This window comes from Eschrichtius robustus, chromosome X (genome assembly GCF_028021215.1).
Source record: "Eschrichtius robustus isolate mEscRob2 chromosome X, mEscRob2.pri, whole genome shotgun sequence".
Lineage (NCBI taxonomy): Eukaryota > Metazoa > Chordata > Mammalia > Artiodactyla > Eschrichtiidae > Eschrichtius > Eschrichtius robustus.
In genome coordinates, this window is record NC_090845.1 from 109,599,780 (window position 1) to 109,626,583 (window position 26,804).

The following is a 26,804-nucleotide window of genomic DNA, read 5'->3' on the forward strand; positions in this document are numbered from 1 at the left end:
AGATGTATAAATTGAGATCCATAGTGGCTGATTAGCTTAAGATTATATGGAGAGTCAGAGGTATGCCAGTACACCAGAGGCATCTGCTGATCTGGGTGACCTAGAGTTCTGGTGAGGGTCCAGAGTGGGAAACAGATTGTTAGCTGAACCTTGGGCCTGCACAGGATCAGGGATCCATATTAAAGCCAATCTAGATGAAAATGTGCCTTGCAGAAACAGACTAGAAGGAAATAATCTGTCTCAGGCTTGGGTCTGAGGATGTTAAATAACAAGCCTCCTCTGATACTTCATGGCGACTAGCCAAGTTTCATGTGGGTTTGGGGCCTGAATTTGTACTATCTGTATGGTCCGAAAAACTGTAACCTGAGATTTTTAATTTAAACTTTAAATTAGTACAAATAGTTACCATGTTGTACACTTGAAACTAATATAATATTGTAAGTCAACTATACTACAGTAAAAAAATAAAGTTTGCCCTGATCTGTAGTGCAGACAGGTTCTGACAGAAACAAACGTAAATCTTCCCCAGACTTAGAATTTAAATATATTTGACCCAACAATTAAAAAATAAAAGAAACAAAAAAGCAAGCCATCATATGCAAGAGTTGACAGAAACAAGAAACCACAGACCCAGACCCACAAAGCCTTAACATGATCTATTTTCAAATATAGCATATAAAATAACAATGTTTAGCATGTTTAAAGAAAAGAGAGTAAACAAAAACAGGATTAAGGAACAAGAAATTGCCAAAAATTAATGAGGCATATTTGAAAAAAAACTAAAATTTTAGAAATCACTGAAATTTAAAATCTAATGGAAGGGTTAACCATCATAATAAACACAGCTGAAGAGATATTTAGTGAGCCAGAAGACAAATTTGAAGAAATCACCTATAAAAACAACAGAGAAACAAAGAAATGTAAAATTGGAAAAAGAATAAAAGACATAGAGGCCAGAGTGGGACAGTCTAATGGAACTTCTGAAAGGAGGTAACAGAGAAAGTGGGAAAATCAAGATCCGATGAGATGATGACTAAACATTTTCTATGATTTATGAAAGACATGGGTTCTTTTTTTTTTTTAACATCTTTATGGGAGTATAATTGCTTTACATTGTTGTGTTAGTTTCTGCTGTATAACAAAGTGAATCAGCTATACGTATACATATATCCCCATATCTCCTCCCTCTTGCGCCTCCCTCCCACCCTCCCTACCCCACCCCTCTAGGTGGTCACAAAGCACCGAGCTGGTCTCCCTGTGCTATGCGGCTGCTTCCCACTAGCTATCTATTTTACATTTGGTAGTGTATATAAGACATGGGTTCTTATATTCAAGAAGCTCTGCAAGTCACAAGCAGGATAAAAACAAAATTAATCCACACTGATCCTTAGGATAGGACACTGGGCTGTGAATTCTATTGCCAACCTCAACTCTGAAGCATATACAATAAAGTAACTTTTTCCTTGTGTCTCACGGCAAATTAGTTCCTTCAGCTATAAAATGAGGAAACTTATTACCAACCCTGCTTAGACTTTATGGATGTTACGAGATTAATAGAAACCTGTTTGCTAGGTTATTGGGAATGTGGAAGTACAAGTACAAGTCAAGTTCTTTATAGCAGAGGCAAGTACCCATTCAGAATTTCTATGAGCTCCACCTTATTAAGTTTCCAGGTAAAAATGTATTGTCCTTACTCTTTAATGAAGGACTAATCTCTGTCCTTCCTATGCCTCTTCTCCTTCTTTCCAATGACTCAGAAGAATACATGTAGAGCAAATCTCTGGAACAGTCCTGGAGGTATTTTGTATCATCAAAGCTCAATATGCAATCCACATTCTAATAATGACCCCGGATTATGGCCATAATAATGAAATGAAGAAAATGGATATGTAAGTATTTGGAGAAAAAATTAAAACCAACAGATAAACGCAGGATGTTTTAATTACAGGAGTGAAAGTATCCTTCAGTTTATTTGGGGGAGATGTATGGGGTGCTCTTCAGTATCTCTAATCGTTTGATTTTGCACAGGACTGGGACAACTTATTCTGATCCTTGTGTATGTCCTGGCCACCGATTGTGCACAACTGAATTCTGGCTTCCTTCGAGCTCTCTCAGCCATCTCCACTAGAGAAGCAGGCGGCAGGTCAGACTGTGGAGGTGGGCACCCAGGTGGCCACTTTCCCTGCAGGATCTCACCTACAGGGCCAAATACACCTTTTAGATACACCCTTTTCTGGGTCTGTTTTCATTTCATGTAGATAAATGTGAATTGAGAAAAATGCCAAATAGAAAGTGAATTGGAATTCAGAATAAGACTTTGGGCAAATGAGAGGAATGCATTTAATAGTGAAGCACAGAATTTTCCTGTTTTCTTTTGATGCCCCTACTGGTCTGTCCAAATGCATTCCTTATTATTAACTGTACTTTAACCATGTAAGTAAGCATGCATCTTCACACTCATGTTTACTTAATTACATTTTCTTGCCTCACAGTTGCCACCTTATTTTAATATATGTCCCTGGTTTGAAAAACAATTTTAAAGCTTTAATGTCCTGGAACAGTCAGTAGAGTTAGTTCAGATTTACAGAGAGGAAGCTGCAAATGTACTTCCTTTTTCAAACTTGTCAAATTGTCAAAAGTTTCGCTGGATTTTTGCATTGCAGCCTGCTAATGATGGCAGAACAGGCATGGTTTTTATTGTCTCAGAACAGAATGTAAAAGACGTATTTTGAAAACATTTGATATCTGATGAGCTTTGAATCACCTCACTGTATATATAATCTTATGGCTATTAAATGAACTCTCTTTTATAAAAATAAGGGATTTTTGAATCTGAGAATATTTTGGAGTTCAATTTCTATTTTCACTTGAGACAAAAAAAACTTAGGGGGTGTCAAACTATCTCTGAGTAGGATGTGTTGCTAGGAAATCATGATAATAGTATGATTTTTTTTCCATTTCATATCTACCTCTCAAAAATATTTATGTGGATTCCATCTTACACACTTAATTTGAATTGAAATTCTATTAAGGATGCTCTTGGGTTGTATTTCTAGTGCCACCAATGAACTTCACTTACTGATTCAGTAAATCTACAGTTAATGTTTTGACCTCACTGTAGTGTTAATGGTGTAGCCACTATGTTTCAAGCAGGGGTTTGTTTTATTAAATCAATCAAATCAGAGTCACCTTAAGGTTTACCCTTTATTTTTTTACTGAGTAGAAAAAGAATTACTTTAAAATAAATTTGATCAGAGGTTGTCATACTTTGAATGCAAGTTAAAAATAATTAAGCCTACATAGGAATTAGTCATAAGCCTTTTGTCCCTGTACGCTAAAAAGAACTTCCCATCATGTTTCGGTGACTAGTTGTCTATATTTGAGCTTTTCTTTTAAGTCCAGGGAATTTGTAGCATTATAATATATTAACACTGTTTACTAATTAATAGAAACTTTTCTTCTGAGAACTCAGCTACTGTGCCTAAGAAATTCAAGTGTGTCCCCCGAACTGAAGAGGGAAAAGTACCTGCAATCCTAGGTTCCTAATCTGGGTACATTGATTATCTCTTTTCTACTGAAGATACTTAATGGTAGTTACTTTATATATGAGTGGATTTTTCTCTTCAGTGGCATGATGAATGACTATATCGTTGTGCCCGCAGCATGTACATTAGATTTTGAACAAAGCTTCTTTATCAAATGGCAGGTACAACCCTGCTGTTACTGTAATATCTGTAGGAAAAATACAGCGTACACACTAATCATTTCAAATGGCCTAATCAATACCTGGAAATTGCAGGAAAGTGATGCGTTGTATGTGATAGGTATGTAGAATCAGATGAAAATCTTTTGATTATTGGCACTTTCAATAAAGGGGAAAACTAATAATGTTTTAAAAGCATATGATACTTGTGTAATCAAGGAAAGTTTTCCTAGCAATAATAATTATATGAGCCTTTTACAACTTCCTCCTCTAATTATCCGTTTTATTAGTAGATGCATATCACCATCCATTAGGCAACACTTAAAAACATAACAAGACATTGTTATATATACACGTTTATGTGTGTGTGTGCATGTATACCTCTACAAATAGAGGTAGATTCTCAAACAGCATGGTCTATATATCAAAGTATGGATGTCCTTATGATGAAAACAAAACTATTTACAATTAATATTTCCTCACCATAAACAATACGGAGTTAAGAGAGTTTATGGACTGCATCCATGAACCATTCATAATCAGTGTCAACAGCTCAGTAAACAGTATCAAGAATCATAGATCTCAGTGTTGAAAGGGGCCTCAAGGGCCATTTGGCTAATCTTCTACCATTTCAAAAATGAGGCAGCTGAGACTCAAAGAAGTTAAATTAGTTACTCAAAGTCACTGTGCTGTGAATAGACACACAGGTGCACACGCACACAAATACACACACGCAGTGTCATCTCTCCGATGGACAAGATGGCCACATGTCATAGGATAGCCTGAAAGCAAATATCCTTATAACAAAGCCTTATGGGATCTTCAGGAACTAACCCTGCTTGGATGGGGTACATGATGATAGTACCTCAGATGATTTCTGTTATATAGCCAAAAAAAAAAAAAATATATATATATATATATCTGAGGTTCAGAAATACTTCAGGGCGTAATGTTCCATCTCTCTAGCTGACGAATCCAGTTCTAAGATCCAGTATAATGAGAGGTAATCAGGGTAGAAAAAGCAGAAGCTGTCCTCTCTTTGTGAATGCTTACCTTCTATGAATTTCACAGTCAGTTATCTGAGAGTGAGAATAGACGGGGTGACTCAGAGGAAGTTTCATCAGGAAGAAAGGAGCTAAGCTCCAAACTCTGCTTTTTTGCTCCCCTTCAAAGACTATGTGACCAGGAGAAGCCAGATTTTATGAAAGACATGTAGTAGATGCATTTTACAATGCTGATATTAGAAGCCAAGGCCAGTATCTTCAGTATAGGCTAAATGTATTACTGAGATTTCATGGCAAGGAGTTCTATTTTAAGGGAGTATGATTTGACCTGAGGTATATCCAAATCTAAACTACGTTATAACTAGTTTCTATTGTATTCCTCTTGAGGTATTTTTAAAGACTAATGAGTTAACCTTTGTGAAGTACCATGAGACCTTCAGGTTAAAGAATCCTATATCAAGTATCAATTCACTGCCACTAACAATACTCAACGTACCTAAAAAACAGACTGAAAATAATCAGTAAACCATTCACCGCAGTCCCCTTGGTATCAGAGCGGCACAGGTAACATGCTAACAGCTAAGCGTCATGTGCTTAGAGGAAGAAAATGATCAATGGCAAAGAGCGTATCCACCACCTTTGAAATGACATGATCCATTATAAGAATCAGATGTTAAATTGCATCCTGTACTGAGCACACTCAATTAAAAGTCTGCACAGTGAGATCATCTCGATGGTTAAGTATGCTCTGTGGGAACAACCTTTATGGAGCTTAAAAATCACAGAAGGACTATTCCTACCATGACACCGGAGATTTGGAAGGCATTTCCTCCCCCTATTTTTCAAGTTGGTAGTTTTATTAGGAAGCCTTTTGCCTGAAAGGCTGCAAAGTTTTGGATCACACTTATTCACTCTTTTGCTTCTTTGAGCAAGAGATGCTTCCAGTGTTCTTTTTCTACTGGGTCTAGAATGGATGAACATGGCTTTAGTCTGCATTCTAATTTAGTCTACATTTAGTCCACATTGTATCTGGACAAGAATGTGTCATTCATGCACTTGATATTTGATGCCCTTCATCTCCTTGAACTTTCCCTTTTCAGTAAGCTAATCTATATACCTGAGTCCCTGGCTCCTTGTCTAACTCTTCCTTTGGTGGGGGTGAGGGTGGAGGCTGGAAGGAACGCTAGATGTAGAATGAAATCAACAGCCCTGGTTTCTACTTGCACGTTTGCAAATTAGCCAGGTCTATGGCCTTGGACAAGTCATTGAACCTCGCTGGTCCTCAGTTTCCTCATGTTTCAGAAACTTGTACACTTCTTGTTCATTGTTTACTGTCTATCTCTCCCAGCCAGACTGCAAGCTCCACTAGTGCAGGAATCTTTGTATTCCTCACTGATGTATCCCAAGAGCTAGCACATGGCACATAGTAAGTGCTCAAGGAAAATTTGTTTAATAGAAGAAGTGTAGAGATATGTGGTTCAATGTTTCACAAATGTGGTAGCCTCTAGTTCACCTGTCTCAGCATCCTTAAGGATTCTAGTGCACTGAAGCCAGAGAGGCGAAGCAGTTTGCCCCTAGATGTGAGAGCTAGGGCACCATTCTAACCTCCTCATTTAATTGTCCATTGGCCAAACATTATTGAGCCCCTATTATGTCCCTGTCATATATGTGGAATCTAAAATATGACACAAATGAACCTATCTACAAAACAGAAACAGACTCACGGACATATAGAACAGACTTGCGGTTGCCAAGGCGGGGTGAGGGAGGGATGGATTGGGAGTTTGGGATTAGCAGATGCAAACTATTATATATAGAACGGATAAATAACAAGGTCCTACTGTATAGCACATTCAGTCTCCTGTGATAAACCATAATGCAAAAGAATATGAAAAAGAATGTATATATATGTATAACTGATTCACTTTGCTGTACAGCAGTAATGAACACAACATTGTAATTCAACTATACTTGAATAAAATAAATTAAAAAAAAAGACTTTTCCAAAGTCTTCTTGGCTGTAGGGTTCCTTCTCAGAGAAATAACCCATGCCCCCCTCTTTGTGCTCTGCAGCACATGGCCTTGGACACAGCCTAGCAATGATACCTCTTTATACATGGTGAATTAGGTGATGGGCTCCCAGAGGACAGTATAGTACAATGGTTCAGTGCATGAAGCATGAAGCCAGAATGCCTCAGTCCAAATTCTGACTCTGATACTTGTTATAGGGGTGACTTTGGGCAAGTTATTTAATCTCTCTGTGCCTCAGTTTCCTCATATGTAAAGTGGGCCTAATTACAGTACTTATCTCATAGGGTTGTTATGAAGATTAAGTGAACATAAGTCCAACAGTTAGAAAAGTGTCTAATACACAATAATTGTTACGTAAGTGTATGCTCTAGGCCATGATACTATATCTGACACATGGAAGGATGGAAGGTGTTTAATAACATTTAGTAAATAAATTAATAATCAGGTTAGAGCTATACTGTACAGTCCCCTAATATGCAGTTACTTCCCTTTTGTTAACTATCTTCTAATTGTTCAATGTGTGTCCTCCACTAGCTCCTTGTGTGCAAGGACCACGTCCATCTTGTTCATCACAATATCCCCAGCACCAAGCACCATGCCAAGCACATAGTAGGCACACTATATTTGCTAAGTGTATAAATGAGTGATTTTTAAGATTTGCATTTATTATTACACTGTCTTTATCATTTTAATCATTTTCTGAAATTGTAAAATGCAATCCTTTCTCCCATATTATTTCCATGTGAGGCAACAAAATTTTGTACAGTGAAGTATTAGGTTAGAATTAATTCCCTTAACAGAGCGATTCTCCTGTTTCTTTATAGTACAGCATTGCAGATTTTTGGTTCAAAACTATTTCAGGTGCTCACAGAGCACCTGTCCTTCTTGCTTATCACGTGCCATTTTACATCCTCAACAAAATTCATCAGCAGAGGCTTTGTAAGAGCTATTACTTATTAATTCTACTCACTTAATGAGCACATGGTCTGAGGATAAGAAAAAATATATAAAGAACGATCCCTTATTTTTGGTTTAGGTGGAAAAACAAGTCATGTACTCAAATACCTACATCACAATGCCTTTTTGATTCTCTAGCAATGAGTACGGTAGGATTTCAGAGGATCCTGTTGATGTGATCAGGAAAAGTTTTATAAAATGGCTAAAACTGTACTTGGTCTGGGTGGATGAGGTGAATTTTCATAGGTGGAGAGGGACTAGCATACCTGCTGAGGAAAGGGCACAGAGAAAAGTGGGGGTAAGGAGAGCATACAGATTACTTTAGCGGAAGGAGGGATTTATGCAGGAAGCAGAAGTACAAGATAGGCTGGAGAGAGAGATATGGAATAGTTTGTACTGGGCTTTTGATAACAGGCTAGGATATCTGAAGGTTTTCTATAGACAACGGAGAACTGTGGATGATGTTAGGGTAGAGAAGCAAAGTTGTGGGACTAGTAATCGGGCAGGAACATGGCAATATAGAAATAGAGTAAAGTGCCTGGCTAAGTTGAGTTTTTACATGATGGGACACCCAGTGTAAATATTCTGCAGATGGCTGGAAAGGAAGGACTACTTAAATTTGGTGAAGACACAGATTTCAAATAATCTGTATAGAACTGATAACAAAAGACTTGAGAATGGATGAAATAACTACAGGAGAATACAGAACGAGGACAGAAGTTCAACTACAGAACTATGACAATGAAAAATACGATTAAAAGCCCAGCAGTATGTTGTATATGAAAATCCAGTAAAATACTAGCCTAGGGAATACCTGGAAGCCCTTTATAACCCACGAAGGCATACAGATCAGAGTTTAAGAGACACTACCTTAAGGTAAAGACCAGTAAGAACTTGGGAGTGAAGGGAGAAGAACAAGAAGAAAACTCTGACATACCTGTTGAGCAGTCAGATCCTGTCCACTTGGGATCGCAGCTGCATGTTCCAGTGTCCAGGAGAAAAGTCCCGTGTCCTGAGCACTGCTCTTGACATATGGGAAGTGGAGTTTCACAGTTGATTCCTCCCCAACCAGTAGAACAGTGACATTCTCCTTTTACACAGATGCCATGGCCGGAACACATTGGGTCTAAGCAGTCCTCTGAAGGCCCCAAAAAGGAGGGAAAAGGTTGAAAGTAAACAGGTGTGGCCAGTTTACCTTGGGACAATGAAACCGAGATACATTGATTTCCTAATATTATATCATTTATGCTGTTTTAATTAGGCAATAAAATGACTCATGTAAATGCTGTGTTCAAACCAGAATATTATTAGCACTTAAAAACATGGTAGGCTATCATAAAGGTTGCAACCTAAACTTAGAAGAAGGAAACCACACATATGCTATGTGAAATTATGAGCAGTGTATAGTACTCCCACGCAAATGGGTGGGTGGACCAGTGTGGGCCTTCAATAAGAATTCCTTGGCTTTGTAAGAAAGATCAAGAATTTTTAGTAAGTCATTCCTCGTCTTTTCTGAAATTGGAACCATAGCTCCCAGAAATGGCTTTTATTTGATGTGTCTAGAGGAGTTTTTATATATATTTAAGTTTGGATTATTTAAGGTATTGGGTGAGGTGACTGCTGTTTCATGAAATCATACAATATAATCAATTTCTTATAATTTCTCATTTATCCCTAAGAAGCACTGAAAATGCAACATTTTTAATGTAATTTTAAAATTCTTTTCCTTGTGGCTTCTCCTTCTACCAGGACGCTGTGACATAGTTTTCAATGCTTTAGAATATCACAGACTCAATTATATTTGTCTCGGATTCTGTGAAGTCTGGAAATTTTTGGACACATTCTAACAAACACTCTATTTTAGAAGTAGATTCCTATGTTTGCCTTGGGGAAAATCATTTTGTGCTTTTAATTGAGTGACCATCCCATGGGAAATGGGAAAGTTGATTTCCAAATTTCTGCTCTTCCCATACAAATAAGATGAGACCAAAATAACTTAACCATGATGAGGATGTATGCTTTGAATTACTTTTCCAGCAATGGAAATAGACTGATACAATCTGCCATCATCTGCAAGAATGGCCTACTTTTAGGGTGTGGCATGTACCATGGAACAGAGTAAGTCTAACTAAGCAGTATTATAATTAGTGTTATTGCCATTATAATTAGCCCATGATCTCAGGATCATTAGCACAATGCTTTAATACCTGAGCTAATCAGCAAATAAACACCAGAAGGTGCATCTGATTTCATCCGTTCATTATTTGGAGGGAGAGGAAAAGTCTAAAATGTAGAATATTGTTTCAGAAGGAGGTAATTTTATTACATAAAAATACAATAATTTTAATAACTGAAATAGTATTTAACTTAATATAGTTTCTTTTTTTAGAAGGCCACCTTCAATGAATAGGCAAGTCATACGTAAGTAAGAGGCACAAAGTCATATGGCTGAAAGGACCAGGTTGGTAGCATACTTGAATGAGATGGGCTGGATGTAAGAAAACAGGGTGTCAAATGAGTTGAAAATTACACCCCCATGAAAACCTGCCCATGGATGTTTACAGTAGCTCTATTCATAATTGCCTAAATTTGGAAACAGCCTTGATGTCCTTCAATAGATGAATGGATAAACAAACTGGTATATCAAGACCACGGAAATTCAGTGAAAAGTAAATGAGCTATCAAGCCATGGAAAGACATGGAGGAGACAAATTCATGTTGCTAAATGGAATAAGCCAGTTTTAAAATTTCCATACTGTGTGATTCAAACTATATGACATTCTGAAAAAGGAAGACTACAGAGACAGTAAAAAGCTCAGTAGTTGCCAGGGGCTGGAGTAGGACGAGGGATAAATAGGTGGAGCACAGAGGATTTTTAGGGCAGTGAAATGATTCTGGATGATACCATGATGGTGGATACATGACATTATCCATTCAGCAAAACCCATATAATGCACAATACCAGGAGTGAACCCTAAGTAAACTATGGACTTTATTTAGTTACTAATCATAATGTACCAATATTGGTTCATCAATTGTAACAAAGGTACTTTACTAATGCAAGGTGTTATTAATAGGGGAAACTGTGTGTGTGTGTTTGTGTGCGTGTGTATGTGTGTGTGTGTGTGTGTGTGTGTAGGGGTGAGGGTTATATGGGAACTCTGTACTTTTTGCTCAATTTTTATATCAGCCTAAAACTTCTCTAAAAAATAAAGTACATTAATTCAAGAATTAAAAAAACAAACAAACAGGGTGTGCTGGGAATAAGTGTCCAGTTTAAAGGAAGATGCTGCTAATTGGCTACAATCATTGCCAACACATAGGAATGCGGGCCCAAGGTTACCAGATTTTCTAGTTGTTCAAGAGAAGCTAGAAACAGAGACTTTTATATGACATTTTCTATTTTAAATTTTGGGAAATACGTCACATTAAACAACAACAAAAACACCACCACCACCACTTTGTGAATCAAACAAAACCCATCCATGGGCCCAGTTCAACCTGTGAACTCCTGGTTTGTGATGTCTGACTTAAAATATTTTTTGTTAAAAACCTGTATTTGAAAAGTTTATACATTTAAACATGGTATTCCTTGCTATCTTGGTTATTCTGTAAATTTTCTTAGTGGCCCCTAGAAGGCAAACATAAGCTAAGTCTTTTTTTCAACGACTTACAAAATTTAAACTAGAAGGGTCTAAATTAATTAGGTTAAATGTTTTTCAGGGCAGATTGTAGATGTTGTGATAGATACCATTTTTTGGTGAATGTCTGTGTGTCCATATAGCATCTGAATGTACAACTTAAATATCATGATTGCAGATGGATTCCCATAAAAACAGCTTCCAAAAGTAACTCAGGAACTCTACTGCCTTCCCTAGGCCCAATGACATTCATATTGGAACAGATACAATCTTCACACCAAAATTCTACTATGGCTAATGGGAAGTGGAAAGCTAAACTCTGGCTTGCTCATGGAGTGGAATGAGATTAACCCCTTTAAAATGCTGTGTAATAGTCTCAATGAGCCATCTTTAAAAAGCAATTATAGTGCATTTTCAGCAGTCTCTTTCCTGAACAACAGTTGTGATGAGACCATCTCCCATGGTAATGGTTTAATATTATTTCTGAAATCAGTCTTATTTGAGGAATGTGACATGAAAAAGGTCTGATTACTAGTAAATTTATTTTCCAATGTGTCTTCTTTAAATTATAAAACTATTACTATTTTGAAGTATGTTTTGTAAATGATAAAACTATTGTGTGTGTATGTGTAAAGGCTCCTTTGGGGTGAATTTTAATATAAAGGCACTGCCTCGAAACTCATTAGTGGTAAGTCTACTGCCTTAGGCATGGAGGTCAAGTTTCAGCAGGAGGTATGTAAAAATAAACAATATAAAGCAATAATAATAATGGTAATTACAAATCACTCCCAAAGAAAACATTCATGAAATGGTTCCAATGTGCACGTATTATTATTTTTATTATGTGCTTTAAAGTAAGATGTAGCCTAGTGCACTCTGTAATAATGAAAGCATGTAAATTAACACCTAAAATCATCAGTATGGAAATTCTCAAGTTATAAAACAGTGTTAAAACGAGGGAGGAAATGCCATTTTTCACTACTGCTCTGCAAGGGCCACAGATAAAGCCTCCTGTTAATATTAGAGGCTGTCAGAAGAGACACAAGCTCCCCCTCTCCAGGTACTAAGTAGACATGTTGAGCATTTAATGGTTTGCAAAGACCATTTACATCTCTACTAGAAACCCAGAATGACACCTTGGACAATTCAGTGAGAGAAAAGCCTGGAGCAATAGATTAACACAGGGCTCTGACCTTCCTCGCATATTTCTCCTTTGTATCCTGGCACACAGATGCAGACTCCCATGATGCAGGTGCCATGGCCAAAGCACGTTGGGTCAATGCATTGCTCTTCTGGAACGTCACACTCTGGCCCCTTCCAGCCATTTCGGCAGACACAGTGTCCTTTCTCGTATTCTCCATTCCCACCACACAGCACAGGGCACGAATCTGAAGGTTGGCAAATGAACTTGTAATGTTCTCATAATGCTTTTAAAATCTCCAAAGAGCAATTCTCTATCGATTCTCGTATAATATTTCCGGTAAAAAAAAAAAATTGTACTATTTCTGTCTTAGCCTTTATTAAATCGGCACATGTTCGTGATTACAAACAGAATTTTCCTCTTATGGATTGGGGGAAAGATAAATTATAAAAACATCCTGAGTGGAGAAATTATTTCAAGTACTTGCTTTTGATTCCACCATACTCTTTAACAATTATTATTATCATCATTATTATAAGCTAGGGTTTTTCTCTTTTATGGTTTTTCTTCCTCAAGCAGATGTATGCTACTTTCAGGAAGAAAATCCTGAAAACCTGTAAAACTAGTAGGGGGTTATTCATATTATAGAATGTTATCTTTAAAAAGTTGTGCATTTAAAGAGATTTATGCTGGACAGATGTCTGTGCCTATCCCACACTGTGCAGACCTTTATTAGAACACTCACTCCGCTTTGTCACTGTATGTCTCCTTATTAAAAATATGGGCTTCCTGAGGGCAGGGCCTGTATCTTCTCTTATTCATTTTTTCAATACCAGCCACCACCTCTACTTCTACCTCCCACCTCCTCAAGATCTATCAGAGAACTTGGAACCTAGCAAATGCTGTAGAATTCTCTGTTGAAAACAAATATCGTATATTAACACATATATTCGGAATCTAGAAAAATGGCACAGATGAATCGGTTTGCAAGGCAGAAATACAGACACAGATGTAGAACAAATGTATGGACACCAAGGGGGGAAAGCGGGGGTGGGGGGTGGTGGTGGTGGTGGGATGAATTGGGAGACTGGGATTGACATGTATACACTGATATGTGTAAAACAGATAACTAATAAGAACTTGCTATATAAAAAATAAATAAAATAAAATTCAAAAAAAAAGAATTCTCCGTTGAATAGAATTTAATCTAAAGAAACGGAGTGGCTGAGAAACCTGAGATGAAAGCATTAGCAGACTGAGAACTTTACAAACACATTGCGAATGAGCAGAAAGCATCTCTAAAGTAATAACTGGAAGTCTGTGGGGAAAACACAGTGTGATTTATCTACAGCTTTTCAAGAATTAAACTATGGGCAAGTCTAGTTGAAGTCTAGTAAAGTTTGAAAGTTTAACTTCTGCCTTTCCAGTCTTTCCTTTCTAGGCTACTCACCAATTTGGTGACTGTCCACCCCTTCCAGTTTACCTTGGTGTGTATAACCGGTTACCCACTCTGCCCTTTCTTAAAGCTCATCCATTATAAATGAGTGTATGAAGGGAATAGAAGTATCATGGAGTGGTTGGGTCAGAGGATCCAGGTACAAATCCCAGCTGTTAGATAACCTTGGTATTTCACCTCTCTGAGGTTATTTCTTTGCCCATAAAACTGTGATAATAGATCTACATCGTAGGACTATCGTAGGATGTAGGAATTAAAAGAAGTACCGCAAAGTGTTTAGAACAGTGCCTGGCAGAGCAAGTGCTCAGCTTTTGGTAGTGGCAGCTCCGGTGTTGTTGCTATTGCTGCTGCTACTGCCACTCCTGTCCCTCCTCTTCCTCCTATTGCTACTAATTCTGAGTTCTCAGATGACATTGAGTTCCCTAATCAATCAGTATAACAGAGCAACCTCACCTCTAGCACAGTCAGGCCCAAGGAATCCTGGGAAGCAGTGACAATGGCCAGAGATACACTCTCCATTTCCATTGCAATTGGTCGAACAATCATCCATTATTTCTATTAATAGAGAGAAAAAAAAAAAAGAACAAACCTATAGATTGTAGAGTCCTTAATTTTTTCGAAATTGCAAAAACTCTGGGCCTGTAACAATCTTTGCCCTCTGCTGTCTACAAAGCACTTACTATTTAAAATCAGATGCCAAAGATTTCTGTAAGATGTCATATGCAGTACCGAATTATTAAAAGCGCCCTGGATTTGCTGAATTGGCTATTCAGGAAAGGAACTAAAAACCAGCCTCACCTCTAAAGTGCATAAAGGGTCTAGATGAGTTGTATTCTTATGAGACATTCATGATAAAGCTAAAAATGTACGAGGATTATAGGTCATTTCTCAAAAGCAAAATGGACTTTAACATGTAACCCGGAAGACGAAGTCTATTGTTTATTTTTCAAATGTAGGTTGTAGCAAATAAAAATTTCTTCTCTAGCACCTAAAATGTTTAATCTACTATCTTGACAGCTTAAATATGATAATCAGTATTTCATTTTCATTAATAAGTGACAATGGAAAGCTTTTAAAGTAAGTGTTCATATTAAATTCACCACCACTAAAAGCATTAGAACCTAAGTATTTTGTTGAGAAATGCTTTCTTGACTGTAAATGCTTATCAGTTCTTTGCCACTAATTTCCCTTCAATCCATTCTTAGAGAAGAATAGGCTTCAGGGGAATTGAGAAGGCTTTGAAGGTGCCCATAGGTAGTTGTGGTGACATAAAGATGTGCAATGCAACAGTACTTTGATAAGTCTTGTGTTAAGTAACTTGATTGAAGAGGTATAAAGTTATACAAAAATCAGTCTCCGACGATGACGTTAAAAACTGTTTTTAGTTTAAAACTGTATTTGAGTATGATAGCATCAAATTCCAAGTCCATGAACTATTATGATATGCATGTTTTACTCCTGTAGTTTTAAAAAAAATCTTCTCATTACTCTTTTCTGTAAGTTTTCCATAACTTAGCACTCCTGGATTCTGACTTTTATGTTCTAGCCCATTACACTCATACTTCTCGTATGTACCAGTTTTTTCTTTTCAATCCAAATTATCTACTTCATCTAGGTTCACTTGGATAAGCTATTTCCAATTAGAAGGAAATATTCTAGTAAGTAGTCTTGGCATCTTCCATTAAACTATGAGAATTTATAAAGAGAGTTGGGAAATAGCATTTCTTCAATTGTGGTCTTTTGACCACCTATATCAGTAGGATCACCTGAGGCACTTAAAATGCAGATACCTGAGCTTCACTCCAGATATACTGAATTTGTCTCTGAGGGATGCAGCCCAGTAATCTACATTCTAACAAGTACCTCAGGTGACTCTGCAGGTGATGACCGAATTAAAGCATTGAGAACCAATGCTTCAGACAGTAAATTTCCAGGTTAGAGGAATTCTAGTCCAGACTTGGAATTCTGCAATAAAAGCAAGAGGAAGAAAGTGGTATCTAGTCCATTTAGGTGGTTCTTAGAAAGCTGAGAATGAATCCAGTGGCTGTGTGGATAGCCACCCTATTATCAATCAGAGATTATTCTTCTGACATCTGTCTGAATACATCAGATTCCTTTTTGCAGGTTTATGGTGGCTTGTTCTCTGATCCCTGTGCTAGAAAACTGAACTGGATAAGAAACTGACACGTGGCATCTGCTGAACAACTGGGCTGGCAGGAATGTAACATTTGACAATGAGCTAACCATTTTTAACTCATTAAAACATTAGTTATTTTCAGAAAATCATTAATTTATTTAAAAGGTCATTACGAAAAGGCACAAAGGGTCTTTTTTTCTCTTTTCATTCAGAGATGGAACAATTATTATCTATTTTCTTATCTTGCTTTCTTGTACCAAAAAGTAGTGGCAGTTCTTAAATCTACATTTGGATTTCCCCTGCCCTGGATGGTTAATAGGAGGCCATGGAGGAAGCTTTCAAAGGTAAATATACTTGAATTTAATTTCACACCAGGTCCTATTGACAACTTTATGGAAGCAGCCTTGTGGGAATGTAGCTATTGTAGAAAAAATGTTTAATAAAGTTTGCTATCAAAATGAATAAAAATCCCTACATCTTATTCACTTATCTAAGAACCGTTCCTGGGCCCATAATGCCGCACAGAGCTTAACACCTGCAATGCAAATGAGAAGAGAAGGCAATATAGGAGGTTTTGGAAGCTGCCACCTCCACTGGGTATCAAAGAGACATCGGGATAGCCTAGGGACTCCAGAAGGAGAATGGCTACAGCAGAAACACATAAATAACTAGTGATGAAAAAGAATGTGCTTTTCTGTTTATATTGGCCTCCAGGAAACTTGCCTTCTATCTTTTAAATCTTACTTCAGACTCACTTCCTAGACACCAGTTCATTAGAGTTGAGAATCATTTTAAAGTTCTATGCTTAAAACCCTGTTTTTATGCTACAGCCTAAAGCCCCTTGGTTTCTGCATCTGCTCTGATGATGGGTTTTGCTTCTGGCAGGTTTTCTCATGGGAAAAGCCAAAGCTAACGAATAATCGAATGGAATGAGTATGGTCTAAAGGGCAGGGGTTTGGAATCAGAGGTACTGAGTGTCTCCAATCTCAATTTTGCCACTTGCTGGCTGTGAGACTTTACCAAATTCTTTACTCATCCCAAGCCTCTGATTCCTTACTTGTAACGTAAGTAGCACTATACCTATGCTATCGGGGTTGTGATGAGAATCAAACAAGATAGCTGAATGTAAAGCATCCAGTAGAGTGCTTGGGGCAGAATGGCACTCCATAGATGGTATATATTATCATGTTATTGAGCAGGTTGGCTGAGATTAGGGCATATTGATAACTCTGTCTATACAGCTAGAAAATAACATATAATAATATAGGCTAGTAGCTAGCCTATATTAGTCATTCAATAAATGTTGGTTATTAATGCTGTTTTGATCCCTATGAGTAGCAGACCAAATATAGTTAAGATCAATCAACTGATTCTAACATTATCATGAAATAGACAAAGGAGCAACATTTAGAAAAGTTCATACAGACCTTAATTTGTTTAATCAAATACATTATCCTCTTTTTACTATGATTAAGATAAAGTACAAAAACATAAAAATACTGGGGAGAATTTAGAGTGAATAACTTATATACCTTTGACATTTTGGGAAATTTACTTGGATTCTCTTTAAGTGGAATTATAGGAGAAATGTTTCTGTTGCTTCTAATCTTAAAGACAACAGAAAAGTGAAGAAACTGACTTGCATAAGGAAAAGCAAATATGTTGTTGCAGATGAAACTAACAGATTCATCTCTGGACAACAGAAAATTATATCTCAAAGGTTAAGTTCTTTGGGGGGAGGAAGTAAGGGACAGGAAAAAAACTTTAAGCATGTTTCTGGGTCTATTGATTTTTGAAAGGTTAATAGCTTGGTTAGTGTTTTAACTTGAGCTTAGGGGTAAGGATAACAGGAAGAGAGAAAATCTTCCTCACAAATGTTTTAAATCTTCTAATTCCTCTGATTTCTTAGGAGAAACTCAACCTCTCATAACTCATTAGTATTTGCATTATCAAAACTAGGTCTTGGTGGACAAATATCATGAAAGGTGTGTCCGCTGAATTTGCCCCACTGAATCTGTGAGTGGCAAAACAGTGTCATGACTTAAAATATTTTTTTTTCTAACTTAACACTTTGTCTTTTGAAGATGTAAGATCCGTGGAGTTTTCTCTAGGGGGAAAATCATCAGTGCATTTTTATTGCCTTTCTGATTACTTTAGAGGAAAGTTTTTGATAATCTTGCAGCTGGAATACCATTTTCTACTGACAAAAGGTTTTCAGCATCAAGTAAAAATAAAACATAATTGTTATAAAGAGCAGATGGTATATCTATTAACAGTCAACACAATTTCCTAAACATATGGTTGAACAGGTTAACTAAAGGATAAAGTGGTGAAAGGTGTGTAGAAAACTGACAGCTGTAAGATACTTTCCCTTCTTTTAAAAGACATGTGTTTTAGGAAAATTCACACAGTAAAATACCGTGTCTATGAGTTGTTTACCCTTAGGGCTCGAAATTTGCTAAAGATCTCAGCTTTATTCACACAAAGGGTTATGGGGAATGACTTCACCCAAAAAAATGACAAGAGCTTGCTGTCTCTGATTAACTAGGGTGAAAGTGAATAACAGTGTGTGTAGGCATTGTATTAAAAAGAACATGCTTTAAAAGGCTCTGAGCGCAGTGAAAGAGCCATTGTGATGATTTTTAAACTAAACAGTTCTAAAGAAAGAACTTTGAATGACCCAAGTTATTATCCTTAAGACTCTTCTCTACTCTTAGGTTGTATTTTTAAATCTTAATGGTTCTAGAATCAGTTGTTGTAAAGAAGAACTGGATTGATGCTAGTTTTTTCATTTAAAAAGGTATTTATTCGCTTTTTCTTTTTTAATATAACTTGAATTAACAGGGCTTCTCTTGCTTATTTCCCTTCTTCATGAAGTTGTTCATCTATGAATTCTCGGTAATAGTATTAATATTATCCAGGTAAGTATTCCTCTTGAAAACACATAAAAAGGAGCATGGCAAGTAACCTAAAATAGCAGCAAATAAAGGAGCATTTAAAAAATCTTCATCAGCATTTAAACAACATTACTGACAACAACAATATAAACCTTTCTCATTGTGACCTATCCTGAGTAATGACTTTAAGGTAGAATGAGCAATATGCTTAAATAACATCTGTATCACTTTCATCACTGATTGTGTCTTTCTGGAGTTATACTGTCAATTCAAAATTATAGCCAAGGCAGCTTACCAATTGCTGTAGTTAACACAAATACTTGCTCCATCTTTTTTCCATCATTGTAAAATGCCAGATACCAAGGCCCTTGATCCATATACTCTATGAAACCTGTTTCCTGCAGTGAGGTTAAGATCAGGTTCCGAGGGGAGTGCTGGGTATCATCAGAGCTCTTGGAGTCCTGTTTGACCAGTTGTTTTCCATCCATTAGTTTTACAAAATCAAACTGGAACAAATACAAACACAAATATGAGCCGCTACTTTTACTTCTAAGGCTGATAAACATCTCTCACTTCAATTGTGCTACTTCATACTTCTTTGCTTTGGAGGTGGGCAAAGTGGGAGAAGAGGTTATTCATCCTTAAGAATATCTAAACCCAAAAGCATATTATTAATTCTGAAAAAAATAACTCTCTACTATATTTATAAATGTTATAAACCTTTCGGTTTTGGAGTATTAAAAATAATTGTTTAAAAATAATAAACCAAGAAATATAAAAATTCTTATTTAGTATTATGCAAGAGAATCTTGATATTTTACTAAAGTATCTGATAGAAGATACTTGAAAATAGACATTCCCCTTGAAATGTTACCATGACCTTCCTTACAAATTAAAAAGAGTTTTACAGTTTTTAAAACAAATAAATGAACAGTTGAAAATTTGAGAACATTCATCATAATTTACTACCTTTGTGGTAACATATTTAAATATTCAAAGGCCCTGTCCTTTTTTTTTTCCTAATCGGTGGACAAGCGCATGGCACATGTATCCCAAGCCCCAGATGGTTATGATTCCCTGTGCTACTTCTTAGACTGAGCAGGGCCTCAAATGGGTTCATGTAAGGAAGAGATAAGGGAAGGAAATTAAGGGAAATGATGTGGCAAAGGTTTATAAAAGGGTCTTGTAAACCATAGAGGTTTTACAGATTTGTGTTTTTATTAACAATAACAAGGAAAAATTTTTACCTGCAAGACAAAACGTGCCTTTTTGACTCATTTCCCTCTTGATTTGCATTCCTTTATTGGGACAACAGGTCGGGAATGTATGGAAGCAGCAGAGGAGGTGTGGGCACCAAAGCTAAGTAAGAGGAGGGGGCTGGGAAGGCTCATGACCATCCTGTTCCAGGAAGCAGAACTCAAGTTGCAAGAATATTTTCTTAAACTTCCTTTTTTGAATCTGCTCTGCTAAATGCTAGTCCTTATTTCTCAATACCATTTTTTTTTATTCGTTTGACTGTGATTATTCTCGATATTTGCTCATTACAAAAACTGTCTGCCTTCACCTCTGACTCCCACATACTTTGCAAGTCACAACCCCTAAACTATTCATCCCACCACTCTCTAAAAGGGTCAAGAAATACCTATAATATCAAATACCTGAGTATGTGTAGGTGGAATGTTTCTTCTGCCATAAATTCCCAGCAGAGAGTCCTTGGCTAAAGAAATATTGAATTTCAGATATATAGGATGGTGGATAGTAATCTGGAAACGCCAGAATAAGCCAGGTGGAATGGTCTGCATGACCTGTGCACCAATGTCAACTTCTCCGGTGTCTATTGCCCGTCCCTTCTGAAACACTGGTTTTAAAAGTAAAGAAAATTATATATAATATTAATCTTAATTTATAAAGCAATGGTTTTTAGATTTTCAAGAACAGGTATATCAAAAAGACTTACTCAGCTCTTTCTTCCTCCTCACCCCACCCATCTTTTAAGACCTTACCCAAATTTAATATCTTCCAAGGAGCCTTCCATAACCAACCACTATATCAGTCTCTCTTTCCTCTAAACTACTATTGCATTTATTTCCATCATTTGAGTCATTTTAACCATTATTTACTGAGCTTTGTCTTGGTAGCTGTAGGAGATACAAAGATGAGTAAAATACAGTTCTCGCTCTCAAGGAACTTTGAATATAAGAGAGAAAATAGGACAAGTACACAAATATCCACATTGTAAAGGAAAATACCTGAGCTGGGTATACAAAGGAAGGAAAAGGTTTTGGTTGGAGGATACTCATCATTCCTAGCTGTCTCAGTCCCCTTTATATTCTTTAATTTTCTTCTTAGCACTTATCACCACCTAACATAGCACATGTTTTATTTATTTATTGTTTATCACCTGTTTTCTCCCGATAGAATATAAGGTCCATGAGGCTGTGGCTGTTTTGTTTATTGCTTTATCCCCAGTAATTAGAAAAATATAGGCAAATAGTATGTGATCAGTACATATTTATTCAATGAATGAATGAAAGAATGAATCAGAAAAGCCTATGTATGGGAAGTGGTACTGAAGATGGGCCTTAAAGGATGGAAAGGATTTCAACAGAGCTGTTGGGAAGGATTTTCCATGTGAAGGGAACAGCTTGAACCAAAACAAAGAGGGAAACCGTAAAGCTAAGGTGCAGGGAAGGTGTATATAGAGAGGAGCAGTTGGAGATAGGGCTGGAGGGAAAGGACGGCATGATATTCAATAGCTCCTTGAGAGCCAGTCCTAAATAGTTTACTTAGTAAAGGATGGAAAGCCATTAAAGGTTTTTAGGAAGAGGGGAGAGGTTTGGGTACATTAGAAAGGCTAATTTTGGGACTTCCCTGGTGGCACAGTGGTTAAGAATCCGCCTGCCAATGCAGGGGACACAGGTTCGAGCCCTGGTCTGGGAAGATCCCACATGCTGCGGAGCAGCTAAGCCCGTGCACCACAACTACTGAGCCCGTGTACTGCAACTACTGAAGCCCGTGCACCTAGAGCCCGTGCTCTGCAACAAGAGAAGCCACCGCAACGAGAAGCCCGCGCACCACAATGAAGAGTAGTCCCTGCTTGCTGCACTAAAGAAAGCCCGTGCGCAGCAACGAAGACCCAACGCAGCCAAAAAAAAAAAAATTAAAAAAAAAAAAAGGCTAATCCTGAAGCAGAAAGTAGGATGCTTTAGAGCAGGAAGGCACAAGAACGATATAGGAATTATGGGGCAATAATTCAGGTGAATGACATGAAGATCTAAATTTAGGGTAGAACCAACAGCTCATGTGGAAAAAGTACATTCCAGTCAATTGTAAAATTAATAAGTGGGACTACATCAAACTAAAGAGATTCTGCACAGCAAAGGAAACAATAAATAAACTGGAAAGGCAACCTACAGAATGGGAGAAAATACTTGCAAACCATATGCAGCCATCCCTCAGTTCTGTGGAGGACTGGTTCTAGGATCCCCATGGATCCTAAAATCTGTGGATGCTCAAGTTCCGTATATAAAATGGCAAAGTATTTGCACATAACCTATGTACATCCTCTCATGTACTTTAAATCATCTCTAGATGACTTACAATACCTAATACAATGTAGATGCTATGTAAATAGCTGCTCACTTGTGGCAAATTCAAGTTTTGCTTTTTGGAACTTTCTGGAATTTTTTGTCCCCAAATATTTTTGATTCGAGGTTGGTTGAATCCGCAGATGCGGAATCCGAGAATATGGAACGCTAAATGTATCTGATAAGGCATTAATATCCAAAATATATAAAGAACTTGTACAACTCAATAGCAAAACAGCAAATAATCCAATTTTTAAAAATGGACAAAGGACTCGAATATATACATTCTCCAAAGAAGACATATTAATGGCCAATAGGTATATGAAAGGTGCTTAACATCACTAATCACTGGGGGAATGCAAATCAAAATCACAATGAGATATCACCTCACACCTGTTTGCTTAGATATTATCAAAAAGACAAGAGATAAATGTTGGTGAGGATGTGGAGAAAAGAAAACCCTTGTGTACTGTTGGTAGGAATGCAAAATGGTACTGCCATTTTGGAAAACAGCATGGAGGTTCCTCAAAAAACTAAAAATAGAACTACCATATGATACAGCAGTCCTACCCCTGGGTATATATCCAAAGGAATTGAAATCAGGATCCCAAAGAGATATCTGCACTCCCATATTCATTGCAGCATTATATATATATATATATATATATATATATATATATATATATATATATATATATATATAATGAAATATTACTCAGCCATAAAAAAGAAGAAATCCTGCCATTGGCAACAACATGGATGAATCTGAAGGGCATTATGCTTAGTGAAATAAGGCAGACAGAAAGAAGTCGATTTCATAGAAACAAGAATAGAATGGTGGTTGCCAGGGCTGGAGGGAGGGGAAAATGGGGTGATGTAGGTCAAAGGGTACAAATTTTCAGTTATAAGATGTTTTGAGGATCTAATGTACAGCATGGTGACTATAGCTAATAATGTGGTAATGTATATTTGAAAAATGCTGTGAGTAAATCTTAACCATTTTCACCACACACACACACACACACACACACGAGTTGACTGTGTTAACTATGCGAGGTGATGAATGTTTTAATTATCTTGATCTTGGTAATCATTCTACAATATATATGTATACCAAATCATCATGCTGTATACTTTAAATATATACAATCATATTTGTCAATTATGCCTCAATAATGTTTAGAAAAATCACATATTATCTGGGAAGTGTAAAACTGGATTATCCTAAAGAATGGTACAAATATCAACTAACTTCAGATTATTATAAATTTTAAAAATCTTATAATTTCAAGCATAAATACTAAAAAATAAAAATTTATTTTTTGAACTAGCATAGAGAAAATAATAGTGAGATAAAAATAAGTTATCTAAACAAAGGTAATAAGAAGGGGAAGACAGACTAGATGGGACAATTAGAAAACATAAAAGAAGATGGAAGATAAATTTCATATATCTATATCTAAAATTAAAAATAAAGAGTAATGAACTATACGTTTGTGTTAAAAGGTAAGAACCACCATTCTGAATTAAGAAGTAAAATCTAATTATGTTTCTTACAAAAAACATATCTAAAATATAAAGAGAGTTATTTAAAATAATAAAACCAATTATTTCCCCAGGAAGAAAACACAAAAAAACAAGAAAAAAAATGGAAGAAGACAATGTAAAGGACAGTTCTATAGCAGTGCTTCTCAAACTGGAATGTGTAGGGACTTCCCTGGCACTCCAGTGGTTAGGACTCGGTGCTTTTCACTGCCGGGGCCCGGGATCAATCCCTGGTTGGGGAACTAACATCCTGCGAGTTCCCAACTAATGCCCATGCTTCGTGGTCCACAGCCCACATGCTGGGAAGCAAGGTTCTGAGGACCCTGGGAAGCTACGTGTGGGGAATGCGGCGGGGTGGTCAAAATTGTAATTTTGAGTGACTTAGTGACAGTAGCAAAAACAGGAAACCTAGAAGGAGCTGGTTAGTATGAGAGAATGTTAGTGTATCAGGTCTTTATTATTTCTTGCCATACTTTCTAATTATTTCAGCTGTGCTAGCTTAATGTAAGTTTCTGTGGGATTCTTTATTATGTGGTGGTGGGGCGGAGGGAAGAGAGAGAAGCAGGGGGGCAAGAATTAGTTTGCCTTGATTTTAAGCAAGAAGGATTACATCTCAGGAGGGCAAGTTCAATTTGGCCTCATTTCACTCTGCCTTTATATTTTGCAGCCATCAACTCCTTTTCCACACCAAACACAGTTTAAAAACACACATGGTCTCTGTCCTTTGTGTTCACCCACTATAAAATTAACAGCCTATTAAGAAACACACCTGCAGTGGCTTTATTCAGAGGCCAATGCCTTGCAGCTTTTAACTCCCTAAAATACCTCCATTATTGCTTTTTGGGTTAAGGCTAAGAGTAATAACTATTTTAAGAATGTTCACTGTTAACTGTTAATAATAGATTTCAAATGTAATTTTGAACATAATTATGTATTACATAATTTTGTGGAATTGACATTTATAATAAAATATGCCCTTTGAGATGATAAATGACCAACTGAGGACCTTACTTTTCAGTGGAAGTTACTTTTTTCCATGTGAGGCAGAACAGTTTGGTCCCTAAAGGGTTGATTATACATTTAACTCTTAAGGTCCTGGAGCAGAGAAATCTCTTCAATCAGCAGTAATTAACAGACCATGTTTATGTGGACACGTCTGTTCTCAATTTAATGTTCAGTTTGTTCAACTGCTATCCTCATTAGGGGCTTTTATCACTTGTTAAAATGTATCATTTGGTCATGCAAACAATATTATAAACATAAGAATTTAAAATGTTTTAGGTTCAATTTCTCCAAAGAATACATACAGATGGTCAAGAGGCATATGAAAAGCTGCTCAACATCACTAATTATTAGAGAAATGCAAATCAAAACGTCAATGAGGTATCACCTCACCAGTTAGAATGGGCATCATCAGAAAATCTACAAACAACAAATGCTGGAGAGGGTGTGGAGAAAAGGGAACCCTCTTGCACTGCTGGTGGGAATGTAAATTGATACAGCCAATATGGCGAACAGTATGCAGGTTCCTTAAAAAACTAAAAACAGAATTACCATATGACCCAGCAATCCCACTACTGGGCATATACCCAGAGAAAACCATAATTCAAAAAGACACATGCACCCCAATGTTCACTGCAGCACTATTTACAATAGCCAGGTCATGGAAGCAACCTAAATGCCCATCAACAGACGAATGGATAAAGAAGATGTGGTACATATATACAATGGAATATTATTCAGCCATAAAAAGGAACGAAATTGGGTCATTTGTAGAGACGTGGATGGACCTAGAGACTGTCATAAAGAGTGAAGTAAGTCAGAAAGAGAAAAACAAATATTGTGTATTAACTCATATATGTGGAACCCAGAAAAATGGTACAGATGAACTGGTTTGCAGGGCAGAAATAGAGACACAGATGTAGAGAACAAACGTATGGACACCAAGGGGGTGGCGGGGGGGTCGGGTGGTGGTGGTGTGATGAATTGGGAGATTGGGACTGACATATATACACTAATATGTATAAAATGGATGACTAATAAGAACCTGCTGTATAAAAAAATAAATAAAATAAAATTCAAAAATTCAAAAAAAACACAGCATGGCACATGACAAGTGCTCAATAAATGATCGTTATTATTTGTATCTAGAAATGTCATCATTCCTGGTGCTGTGCAATGTAGATTTTCGCCATAGTATTTAGCTCATTAACAGCAAATAAATTCAGTTTGAAATAAAAAAAAAAAAGTGACAAAAAAATGTTTTAGGTTCAGCAAACAGTATTTTAAAGGTGCTGTGAACAGTCTCCAATGAATATAGATTCTGTCATTTTTAAAAAATCAGGACAAAACTGGCTAATGGACATTAACCTTTATATATGAGCTTTACCAAATGTTACACCATCTCTCCCTTCTGTATTTTATAGCATCATATATTGCATAATAAGTCCACTTAAATGTTATTCACCAAATCTAAAGGAACTCGTGAAGTTGTATTGTTGGAGTTTCCTGGTTATTAGCATTACTAAATATCCAAAGCATATATACATGTCATTTATAAAAATGATTTTAAAAGAAGATGGTCTTACCCTTTGAGAGCCTGCATCACAGTTAAGACAAGGTAGGTAAAGAGACGTGACAACATGAATGAACATTTGGGCTATAACTTAAATAAAAATAGCAAAGCAAGCTTTTTGCAGTGATTT

The 26,804-nt window shown here is 36.8% G+C and overlaps 1 protein-coding gene across 3 annotated transcripts in view; it reads right to left on the reverse strand.

Moving 5' to 3' along the window:
- TENM1 (teneurin transmembrane protein 1) overlaps nt 1-26,804 on the reverse strand; it is a 570,000-nt gene that overhangs the window by 244,861 nt on the left and 298,335 nt on the right. For all 3 annotated transcript variants that reach the window (XM_068532554.1, XM_068532553.1, XM_068532552.1), the window contains exons 7-11: nt 20,626-20,825; nt 19,263-19,473; nt 14,387-14,488; nt 12,530-12,724; nt 8,633-8,833 (exon numbers count right to left, since the gene is read on the reverse strand). In XM_068532554.1, the coding sequence (XP_068388655.1) occupies nt 8,633-8,833; nt 12,530-12,724; nt 14,387-14,488; nt 19,263-19,473; nt 20,626-20,825 (909 nt within the window). The remainder of the gene's footprint in view (nt 1-8,632; nt 8,834-12,529; nt 12,725-14,386; nt 14,489-19,262; nt 19,474-20,625; nt 20,826-26,804) is intronic.